Source organism: Octopus bimaculoides, chromosome 1 (genome assembly GCF_046866305.1).
Source record: "Octopus bimaculoides isolate indiv1 chromosome 1, ASM4686630v1, whole genome shotgun sequence".
Lineage (NCBI taxonomy): Eukaryota > Metazoa > Mollusca > Cephalopoda > Octopoda > Octopodidae > Octopus > Octopus bimaculoides.
Window position 1 is genome coordinate 168,268,024 of NC_142928.1, and position 12,456 is coordinate 168,280,479.

A 12,456-nucleotide genomic window follows, 5' to 3' on the forward strand; every position below is an offset into this window, starting at 1 on the left:
TCACTGTTGCTGTTTCATCTCTCTTATATAAAAAATTTAAGGTTTTATTTCTACCCAGTGAGTGTTCATTCCAGTGCATTTTCTCTTTAGATGGTATATCATAACAGTCTGTGCCTCAAAGACAATGTTATATTAAGAATCTGTTAACAATTGTATTGTAAAAAATTAAACAGAATAACTTTAAATGTAAAAGTAAGGGACAGCCTAATGTATGTAGACATCTGCATTAGAGGGAATGATTAAAAAACAGTTCATTAGTTTATGCAATTCTGAGTTCAAAGTCTTTTTAAGGTTTTTTAACCCTTTAGTGTTTAAACCAGACATATCCAACTCAAATATTCCAGCTGCTTTATGCTCAAAATGTCTAGATTCAGCCTCTTACACCTACCCTACAATGTCATTTTAAAACTAAACAAACACACTATTGAAATCTCAAAGCTACAAGATAATGCATGATTAATTCAAAACAATATGAATAAATAAGCATTACATTTGACAGAGAAATCTGAATGCTAAAGACTTAAAATAAGCCTTACTTTTGATGATAACTAAATCTCACTGAAATTACATCTGCTTGTTTTTAAAAAATATGTACGACTCGTTAGATACACTGTTTGAATAAAAGAGAAGGTGGTTGTGGCTGCATTGCATTTGATCATTAGTTTGCTTAATTATTGCTTTCTGAGGCTAAATAACAACTATGATACTAAAGCAAGTTATATAAACTTTACTGGTGTGTTGAATTTTAAAACTTGATGATCTAACAGTTAAAACAACAGCATTTAAAAATTGAATTTTTTTTATATATTCTTCATTCCAGAGATAAGCCATATCTTCTATTCTCAGATATAACGCGGTGTATATCACCTATTGTCTTTCTAATGGGATGTCCAACTCCCCAGGTATGATAAATTTCTAGAGCTGTTCTTTCATTTTTTTTTTTTTTGCCTTCTTTCATAATTTTGTTTCAATTTCTAAAAGAATTATTTATATATTGAAATGTTTAATTAATCATGCTTGAAGACAACATCTTAAAATTCAGATGTTGATAATGATAATGGAACTGGTTATCATAATCATCATCACTATCATCAACACCACCATCACCACCACCATCATCATCACTATCATCAACACCACCACCACCATCATCATCACTATTATCAACACCACCACCATCATCATCCTCATCATCACAACCACCTTTCTGTTTGGGTGACTGTAACAAAATGTCTTTTTGTTTACAGATATGTGTCAAAAAGTGTCCGAACAAAACGGAACCTCTCCCAAAACAATATTGTTCTGATGTAAGAAGTTTTTGTATTTCATTTTTTATTTGCTTCAGTCTTAAGACTGTGGGTCATGCTGGGGCTTCTCCTTTTTAAAAGTTTAGTCAAACAAATCAATTCCAGCACTTTTTTTCTAAGTCTAGTACTTATTCTGTTGGTCTCTTTTGTCAAACAGCTAAGTTACAGAGATGTAAACAAGCCTGCACTGGTTGTCAAGCAGTAGGGAGGACGGACGGGGACACATACACACACACACACGCACACACACACACACACACACACACACACACACACACACACACAGAGGTTTCTATAGAATTTCCTTTTGCCAAGTTCTTTCACAAGGTTTTTTTGGTCATCCTGGGGCTATAGTAGAAGACACTTCCCTAATACTATGCATCAGGACTGAATCAGTTGTTAGGGGTTCTTTTTTAAAGGATATAATGATCAACGTTATTGAAAGAGTTAGATTCACAACACAATTTTCTCAAATTTAGCAGACAAAACTTTGAATTGACTGGTTGTGACAGGATACAGAACTGTGGGATTATTATGATGATGTGCACAGTTAGTATAACTGGAGTTCAATTTACATTCTGCAATTACTGAGGAAGAGGTTAAAAAAAAGGACTTATAGTAACGCTGGTTTTGTAAGTAATCCTATAAGATAGCATCTCCAATGCGAAACAGTGGATCAAATAATTAGTTTATAGTATTGAAAAGGAATTTTAGAAACAAAGAAAATTAGACCTTTTTTTATGCTTTATATCTTTATGTAAAACTCACAGATTAGATTTCTTAATGAAATCAATAAACAACTGATTTATATTTCTGAATATTCATGTCACCTCTTGTGTTCTACTCTACTGACAATCAGTTTATATATGTAACTCTAGTAACTAATTATATCTTTAGGTTGATTCTGATTGTTAACTAGCATTTTGATTAATGATTTACTGTTTATGCTTCTTATTCTTTATATTTTATTTATTTTCATTAGGTAAATATACCTGAAAAGGATTGCCCTCCATATGTGATTCAGTCCAAAGATCGTACGTATACCATTTTGTAAATACCATTTTATCTTGGTGTAGTCTATTATTTATTGATTAAACACTCTAATATGGAGCAAGAGATAGCTTCCAAATATCTCATATATAAATAAACAGTTCAGAGACACCATAAAATAACAGAAAATACTAGTTGTGTATGACTGAAAAATATTAACTCAATGAACACTTCTGCTAAAAAAAATTTGCAAAATATAACCTTATTTTCAGTGGTGGGCATGGCTCCACTAATCCTCTAACAGTTAATTAGCGAAGCTAACTTTTCGTTTAGCAGATTAGTGTTTTCGTTAACTTTGGAAACTGTTAGCAGACATATTAGCTTCTGCTAAATTTAGGTCCACTAACTTTAAGTCCACTAACAAAATTCATACATTTGTTCCTGTCTGTTGTGGCCATGTCTCAAAGAGTCCATCAGGCACACTGTTGGCAGAGGTCACTCAGGTTGAGAGCCAGGAGTCTCAGAACCCAAGACTCCCACCTGGAGGACTACTTTGTCCTTACATCAAGGGATTAGAGGAATGCCAAAACCCTGTTCTTCCAGTGTGTCATATGCCAGTCCAAGGGGAATACCATCAAGGGACAAATGGTGAGCCTCTACAGCTTGAAGTTGCATGTCATGAGGAAACACCCAGCGCATGCCATCCAGTTTGAGGAGAGGATTAAGGCCAACTCTTCCTGTGGGAAACACAATCTTCTGGTAACAGTGCCAGTGGTCAGTCGTTGCAGCCATGTGCAAAGAAAGCACACCAGCCAAGCATTGGCAAGGCATTTGCCCAAACTGCTGGCACTGGTATCCATCAGTCTATAGTGGACAGAAGGATTCTGGACCTGTTTGTCAACAACATCCTACTGCTGTATATAGTGGAGTCCCCCCACCTGATCAAGATGCTGAACCCCAGTAAGACATCAAAGTCCCGCCATGCTCTGGGCAGGATGATCTTGGCCAGCCGTAAACAGCTGGAGAACTATCTTACAAGGTATTTAGAAATTAAAATTATACAAGATTTTAAAATTATTATTATGACGTACTTCATATTTTCTTAATTTAATTTGATTATTTAATTATTTATTAAATAAATTATTTTCTTAATGTAATAAAATGTATAATAGCTAATTGAAATAAATGTCATAATATATAATATACAGTATATATATATATATATATATATATATATATATATATATATATATTCCACTTGTGATTAAGTTTGCACAACCAAAACAGCAGTCCTTAATGAAATAACAAATAAACAAACCTTAAGTTCTCGATATATCAAATTTTGACCATCATTCCATCCCTCATTTCGGTTATTCATCCCCGCCCCTAATGCGTTGCCTATCAAGATAGTGTCACAAAGGTGGCAAGCTGGCAGAAATGTTAGCACACTGGGCAAAATGCTTAGCAGTATTTCGTCTATCTATACGTTCTGAGTTCAAATTCTGCCGAGGTCGACTTTGCCTTTCATCCTTTCGGAGTTGATAAATTAAGTACCAGTTACACACTGCGGTCGATGTAATCGATTTAATCCCTTTGTCTGTCCTTGTTTGTCCCTTCTATGTTTAGCCCCTCGTGGACAATAAAGAAATAAGGTAGTGTTACTATTTTCAAAAGTTTAATAACAAGGCTTTAGATTATAAGCAATATTTCCATGAATTTAGAACAACCTAGTAACAAATGTTAAACTACAATGTGTGTGATTTCTATAAACAAAATATGGTTATAAGATACTACGATCAAAAGTCCAGCCACCTTCCGACCCACGAAAATTGTAGAAACCACATGCTCACAAAAACCATTGCAGCTTGCGTGGAGATGTGGATGAGAGGCTTTAGAGAGAGTGAGTTATTTCCTTGTTGGTTTTAAATTGTTGCTAGCCACCTTGATTATTTTATAATTTTCACATTGCCATTGTGAAATCAGTCGCTGATTCCAATGACATGTTCCATAATATTGACAGGGTGAGTTGGCCTCTACCAGCTATGATAAAGTGAGCATTACTGATGAGTCTTAATTTCCTATACGAAATTAGCATGCATCTCGCTCACAGTGGGGAAGATTTTCTCACCTCTCAATACAAAGAGACCATGTGCTTTTATGGCTACAACTCCTATTTCTAGCAATGCTGGTGCACACTGCACAACTTATGTCTCTTTACAGTTTAACATTTTTTAATTACAGATTGCTCAAGAATGTCCCCTGGGTGGCGACCACCACCGACTGTTGGTCGGCCCACAACAGGTCATACATGGGAATGATGGCACACTGGCTGGATCCCAAGACCTGCATGAGACAGCATGCCATCCTGGCCTGCTCTCAGCTCAGAGGACATCACACCTTTGATGTTCTCACCCGGGCCATGGTGAACGCCCATTATAAGTTCCATCTGCAAGACAAGGTGGCTAGGACCACAATGGATGATAGCAAAAACTTTAAGGTATTTATGCAGTTTGGTACACAAGTTGAACTCTTGCCAGCCATTCCTGAGCCTGCTGCTGATCTGGACACGGAGAGTATTGAGGATGTAAACCTGGATGTGGATCCCGAGGCTGAGGATGTGGACGAAGTTGAGTACATCTCTGTTGATGCCGCCCTTGACAAGTCCAGTGGCCTGGGCCTAAACCTGCCAGTGCACATGAAGTGCACAGCCCATACCTCCAACTTGGTAGCTAGCGTGGATGCCAACAAGGCTCTTGACAGCACTTCATTTAAGTCAGCCTACAGGAAGGCCATTAAAGAGGAGGCTGGTGGTCCCCAACAGTATCAGATGGAACTCTGCCTATGACTCTGTTGTTCTCAACAACCTGTTGAAGAAGAAAAGGGGAGCTGTCCACAGGGTAATGACACAGCTGATGCTTCAGACCTTCACTGACTCTAACAGGTGACGTTTAAAGTTGCCAAAACTTTGGATAAAATGCAGCGGGAGGACCAGGCCTATCTTGGGAGCCCTCTGCCAACTGTAGTGGCTACCATCGTGAAGTTGAAGGAGGCCAAGTTCAAACATCTCCTGTACTGCAGTCCTCTGGTAGACACGATACTGGCAGGCATCACAAAAAGTTTGGGCTTCCCCTAGAAGACCTGAACTGCTTTCAACCCCAAGTTTTGCCTGTTCTGCCTGGAGTAGTATATAATAACAGCCAGGTTAGCAGAGTAACGAATGCCATGCAGATCGTCATAGAGACAGCCCTAATGGAGACTAATGAGGAGGGCAGAATTACCACCAGCAATGAGGAAGGTGATTTCTTCAACAACATCACTTGGTTCTGGGAGAGCAGGATCCAAAGCACAGAACCTGGTGAAATCCAAGGCACAGACATGGCCAGAAACCGTCTTGAAGGAGGTCCTGACTGAAGTTGCCTTTTTGGGTGAGCAGGTCTTGATTGACCTGTTCACCAAGTATAACACCACCATCCCATCCAGTGCTACAGTTGAGTGCCTATTCTCTATTGGCAAAGATATTTTAAGGGCCAAGAGAGCCACCCTGTCAGATGGTAACTCTGAGAGGCGGATGTTTATGAAGGGCAACCAGCATCATATTGAAGCAATGGAGAAGGCCTAACCAGAGTAGTACACCTTGATCATCATCTGATCTTGGCATGATACCTATGCTATACTATACCTTTTTGATTCATTTAATACTTTTTGTACAGTAAATAAAATGTATGCTGACTGAAAAACTAATGTTTAATTTCATTTGTTCATTTAATTATTTGCATATACCTTGATCATCATCTGATCTTGGCATGCTATACCTTTTTGGAAAGCTCTATGTCTAAGCTACAGCATGAAAATTTCAACTCTCTAGGTTTGTTTTTAAGGGTTTTAGAGGCAAAAACCCAAACCAAAACTAAATTCATATAAAAGTTAGCAGTTAGCGTTAGCTTCCACTAATTTTTTTTTACCTATTTAGCGTTTAGGAAGCTAACTTTTTTAGTTAGCAGATTAGCAGTTAGTGAAGCTAACTTTTTGGTTAGCTATGTCCACCACTGCTTATTTTAAGTCAGGATAGTGTAGAAAAAAGATATTCTATGGACATAGAATTTTCATACCCTTCTTTTTAAAAAAGGAAGTAATTTAAACCAAATATTGCTATATAAGCAACAATATTCCATTGTGCAAAAGTATAACAATCCTTTTAATTTTTATTTTTTGTGACAGAGAAAAAATACATGTCATATATCTATAGAAATCAGCTTTCCAGTTGATGTGAATCGTATTTACAGTTGCATAGAAAGGAACATACATAAAGGATGAGTCTCCAACCTACAAATTCTGTATCCTAATTAAAGGTTTCCATCTATTCATGTAATAACTGGTGCTCTGGGCTATATAATAATAATAAGAAGAAGAATAATGCATTTGATCTCATCTGACACTTTCATAAGTTTCTTTTAATATTTATTTCCAGTGGTGAATAGATGTGTTCCTGATATTACCGTACTTGGTAAAGCCGCACTTCACTTAAAAGATGCTTATAATCATACTGTGAAAGATGATGATTTGATAAGTTCAACAAAGTAAGTATTTTCACCATTATCCTTTTCTCAATTAATTTCTTTCATTTAGTTCATCAATGTAATTAATAAAAGCATGAAAACAAAAGATTTAGATTAAAAACTCTTGACTAGAACTCTTCAAACTAAGAAAAATGTAAGATTCAATATAAGTTAGATAATAATTCTTAAATATTAATTTCTTTAGAATTTATTAATAATGTAAATTAATAAGCAAAAATGAAATGATTAAACACAAAGAGAATTGGAAATTAATGCAAAACATGGAATATGATTCAGTAGTCTTTTTTTTTGTTTTTGTTTTTGTTTTCTATGACCAGAATTGTTGAAAGTGTCTTCAGTAAATAATAATTATCCCTTTCTTTAGAAATAGGTCATCTTCTGGACATGGCTAGTTTTAAGTCTCTCACTAAAAATATACTGGAATGAGTAAACCTTTAGACTTTTAGATTTGGAGGAAATGGAAATTCTAGTCATGTTCTTTTTCTTCACCCCAGAAAAAATATCAAATTATCTTCTGTTTTTGTAATTCTATCCACCCTGTTGTATTTAATAATAGGAATAATGCTTTCTTATTTAGGCAACTTTAGGGAAGGGGTTTGTTCAATTTCATTGACCCCATTGAATGATACTCTATTTTATTGACCTAAAAAGGATGAAAGCCTTAGTTGAATTCAGTGGGATTTACACCCAGAACATAAAAAGCTGGAATAAATACTACAATACATTTTTTTTTTTTAAATCTTTAGAGATTCTGTTAATTTTCCTTTCCTTAATAATAAATGTTTCTGATTAGGCAAAAGATCAGAAGTTTTGTGTGGAGTGTATAAGGGCAATACCAATGACCCCAGTAGTTGATTGGTTCTGTATTTCATGGACCTTAAAAGAATGAAAGCAAAGTTGACTTTGGCAAGATCTGAACTCAGAATATAATGAACCAAAAGAAATGTCGCTATGCATTTTGTCTGGCATGTTTGCTATCTTAAATAATGAAACTAATAACGTTTTCTGGTTTTGGAGCAAGGCCAGCTATTTTGAGGAAACAGGGCAAGTCAATTACATCAACTCAGGTACTTGACTTTATTGTATTGACCTCAAAGTGAATGAAGGTAAAGTAGACTGCAGTGAGATTTGAACACACAACATAGAGTTGGAAGAAATACTAATAAGCATTTCATTCAATGCTCTTATGATTCTGCCTGTTTCCTACTTTAAATAATAATTTTAACTCTTTCAGTTATAGGCACAAGGCCTGGAATTTTGTGGGCAGGGGCTAGATGATTACATTACCCCACTATTCAATTCATACTTATTTTATCAACTCTGAATGGCCAAAAGACCCTGAATGTAAAAAGCCAGAAGAACTACCACTAAGCATTTAGTCCAACTTGCTACCTTATTAATAATAATAATGGTTCCATAGTTTCACACAAGGCCAGCAGTTTGGTGGGAGGGACTAAGTCACTTAAATCAACACCAATGATCAACTGGTAATTATTTTATCCACCCTGAAAGGATGAAAGGCGAGATCAACCTCAGTGGAATTTGAACTCTGAACATCAAGACAGATGAAATGCCACTGAGCATTTTGCCTAACGTAACAATTCTGCCATCTCACTGCCTCAATAATAATAGTAATAATTATAATTATAATTATGGCTTCAGATTTTGGCACAAGACCAGTAATTTTAGGAGAGGGGCTAAGTTAGTTACATTAACTCCAGATATCAACTGGTCCTTATTTTATATACCCCAAAAGAGTGACAGGCAAAGTCTGCCTATCAGGTCCACTTGTATCTCCCAGTCTGAGACTAAACACAAAATACTTGTTTCAGTCTTCAGCCATATTGGGGCACTGTTTTGAAAAATTTAGTCAAGCAAATTAACCCCAGTATGTTTTTAATTTTTTTTCTTTTTTTAAGCCTGGTATTTATTTTATCGGTTTCTTTTGCCAGACTGCTAAGTGAAGGTGCATGGCTCAGTGGTTAGAGCATCGAACTTACGACCCTGAGGTTGTGAGTTTGAATCCCAGACCAGGCTGCGTGTTGTGTTCTTGGGCAAGACACTTTATTTCACATTGCTCCAGTTCACTCAGCTGTAGAAATGAGTTGCAACATCACTGGTGCCAAGCTGTGTAACATCGGTGGTGTGGAGAAGGGAGGCTGGTAGGCATGGGTGACTGCTGGTCTTCCATAAACAACCTTGCCCGGACTTGTGCCTCGGAGGGTAACTTTCTAGGTGCAATCCCATGGTCATTCGTGACCGAAGGGGGTCTTCTCAAAGTTGGAGGGGTATAATCAAACCACCACCTGCTGCCAAGCGGTGGTGGGAAAAGCACAGATGCACACACACACACACACACACACACACTCTCTCTCTCTCTATCTCTCTGTCTCTCCCTCCCTCCCTCCCTCTCTCTCTCTCTCTCTACTTCTTCTTCTTTCAGTTTCCGTCCACCAAATCTACTTGCAAGGCTTGGGTGACAGCTGGAAGAAGGCTGCATTTTCAGTTGAGTAGGCTGGAGCAGCATAAAATGAAATGTCTTGCTCAAACTCACTACTTACAGCCCTGTCCATGAATCTACAACCTTATGATCTTGAGCCCAACACCCTGGCTATGCACCTTCTCATACATCTCTATACATATTTTAATTATCAGATATTTTTCTATGCTGACAGGTATTGGATATGTCTACCCTACAAGCTTATCATTAACTATTTTGTTTTCTCATGTGGAACCCAGCTTAGCTGCTGCTAGTATTTTGCTAACAACAATATTTCAGATAAATTTCTTTTTAATGAGATTTCTTTTGCATCCTAATTTTAGTGTTTAAAAATATATCTACTCTCTCCTAGATTCAGTAAAATCTCTAGCAGTAATATGCTAAGACAATGGTGGGACAGCCCACTCGATAATATCCTTTCAATAAGTGGCTTTTTAGCTAAGCAAGAAATTGCTTTCAGTTACATTCTACTTATGCATTTATTCTTATGCACAAATGTATAAACTGGCTATAATATATAGCTAGAGTTAAAGCAGGAAATACTTTTCTGAACAACCCAGCATATATTTCCAACTACAAAAGGGAATAATGCCAAATAAGTAATACCAGTTTTTATTTCTAATTGATGGCTTAGCTTTAACAAGATTCCCATGTTTGAAAATTTTGTTGTTGCTGTGCATCAAATTACGTACAAGTTTGGACCTAACCAGTGAGCAGCATCAAAGGCACACGCATGCACGCACGCACGCACGCACGCACGCACACACACACACACACACACACACACACACACACTTACTTTATATTGTAACTAAGTATTTATGTTTTCATTTTTTCCTTCTTATTTTTTAGAATGATGAGAGGTGTATTTAAAGCAAAGGCTTATGCAGAACAAATTATCAATGATGTTATGAGATCTTGGTGGATTATCCTGGTGTATGTATATGATTATTTTAATGATAACATAATGTAATTTGTTTTGTTTATTTGTATTTTTTAATGTTCATATATGCATTTTTTGCCACTAAATTCAACAATCACATTCATTTTGACATAACATCGGTAGTTATTTACTTATTCCTAATTTCATATTTGCTCGTTATATTTGTAACTTTTCTCTACAGCACTTTGTTGGTTCAATCTATTCTAGTATTGTAAGGATAATTACACAACATTTCGTACTTTTTCATATATTGAAAGGTATTTAGGAAGTATAATATTAGTTAGAACAAAAAGAAACAATAAAAATCTGCACTGTAAATGCCTTGATGACTCTTTTCTTAAGATGAGAAGTGCTTTGACGATCAAGATTTTCTGAATTTTGTGGGGTCTGGGGGGCAACAAACAGAAGGGACGCCCTGGGCAGCACACACTCAAGCTATGCTAGTGTGTATGTATATATATATATATGTATATATATATATATATTTATATATACATATACATACTTCTATTTCATGACTGTGTAAGCAGCAATAAGAAAAGCATTGACTCAGATGTAAAGCCATGGACTCCAGTAATTCATATAAACATAATAAAATTGTTAAGAACCATGAATGATAACTGATTCTTTTGGCTCCCCCTCCATCATTTTTATCAGATTGAGATTTACAGTTACTAAAACTGAAGAGTTTTATCAACCACAGTAGAAGAGGAGTCTGAAATTCAAATAAAAGAAAAAAATTTTGATAACATTTATTTGGTTTTAAACTAGTATTCTTTAAAATTGTATTACAATTTGAGTTTAAATTTGTTTCATAATTACCATTGGATATTTTCCATGTTGCCAAAGATTAGATACATCTGCCCTCCAAGCTTATCAGCAACAATTTCATACTTTCATTTTCTCATCTGTTGGACCCAGAATAGTTACTGCTAGTAGCATTTATACTGGCATGCAAGTCAATGTGGTGTATAGTAGCAGAAGCATTCAAAAATCATCACTATCTTTGCAAATCGTGCTGCATTTCACATGGAATTTTTTGTCCTCAAAGTCATCTTGGTTTGTAAGTCAACCTATCTTTTTGTGGCTGTAAATTTTGATTTAAAAAATTCTATTTGTATACCAGAAGATACAGTATTCAGCTAACAGCAATATTTCAGATGAATATTTTTTAATGTGATTTCTTCTGCACTCTGATTTTAATGTATGAAAATAGGCCTGTATTCAATTAAATCACTAGCAGTAATATGCTAAGACAATAGCATAACAACACTGTTGATAATACCTCTCAATAAGTGGCCTTTTAGGTAGGCAAAAACTTATTTTCATTTACTTTTTACCATTTCCAAAATGTAATTAATTCTTTATATTTCAGTGCTTTAATTATTACTATGTTTGTGTCACTGCTGTGGATTTTCTTAATGAGATGGATAGCTGGTATCATGGTATGGTTAGGAGTGATTGGTTTCTTGGTTTTATTTGCAGCTGGTAAGTGATCTTTTATTTCTTCCCTATTTGTTTTGTATTTAGCAGTAGTTTTATATAAGGGATGGATGGAGTTACTAAAGGGATAGATGGAGTTACTAAAAACAACTCCAAGAGACAAAACAGGTGAAAGACATTGTGCACAATAGTGGAAATCAGTTGCCCAGGAGATGTCAACATTATTAAAAATCAATGAAAAAGAAAATATCTATATCAACTTTTTGTGAAATCTGTAGATACTCCACCTGGACTATAGCTTTATGTTTATATCTATAATTATTGTAGTATTTGGCTGTATATCTAACTTCAGTTTCAATAATAGTCTTGAATTCATTGTCTGGAAATAAGATGATATGTTCGTGGTTGGAATACTTTTGATCATGTGTTTGTTCAGTCGGGGTTAACTTAAAAGTAAACATACATAGTGCAATCCAATGACAGAACACTTGATGTAGTTACTTAATTTGCTAGAAATAACAGCCAAATTTTTAAACTAGGAAGGACACATTGGATAATATAATCCTAGATGTATGAAAAGATGAAATGGTCAAGGTTGAAATACCTTTGATTACAAGCCAGCTTGACCAGGGTTGATCTACAGCTAAAAGACAATTTAATATGCAACAATATTAAGTTCCATATAGCAGTGAAAGT

The 12,456-nt window shown here is 35.6% G+C and overlaps 2 protein-coding genes across 7 annotated transcripts in view; both read left to right on the top strand.

Moving 5' to 3' along the window:
• The window catches only part of LOC106869316 (choline transporter-like protein 2), a 160,334-nt gene that overhangs the window by 117,500 nt on the left and 30,378 nt on the right, over positions 1-12,456 (top strand). For all 6 annotated transcript variants that reach the window (XM_014915012.3, XM_014915013.3, XM_014915009.3 and 3 more), the window contains 6 exons: positions 821-902; positions 1,248-1,307; positions 2,290-2,341; positions 6,766-6,874; positions 10,227-10,310; positions 11,693-11,805. In XM_014915012.3, coding sequence (XP_014770498.1) covers positions 821-902; positions 1,248-1,307; positions 2,290-2,341; positions 6,766-6,874; positions 10,227-10,310; positions 11,693-11,805 — 500 coding nt within the window. The remainder of the gene's footprint in view (positions 1-820; positions 903-1,247; positions 1,308-2,289; positions 2,342-6,765; positions 6,875-10,226; positions 10,311-11,692; positions 11,806-12,456) is intronic.
• Positions 4,342-5,267, top strand: LOC149137850 (uncharacterized). The gene has a single exon (XM_089362354.1). The coding sequence runs from the start codon at positions 4,480-4,482 to the stop codon at positions 5,140-5,142; it is 663 nt and encodes a 220-aa protein (XP_089218480.1). The 5' UTR covers positions 4,342-4,479; the 3' UTR covers positions 5,143-5,267.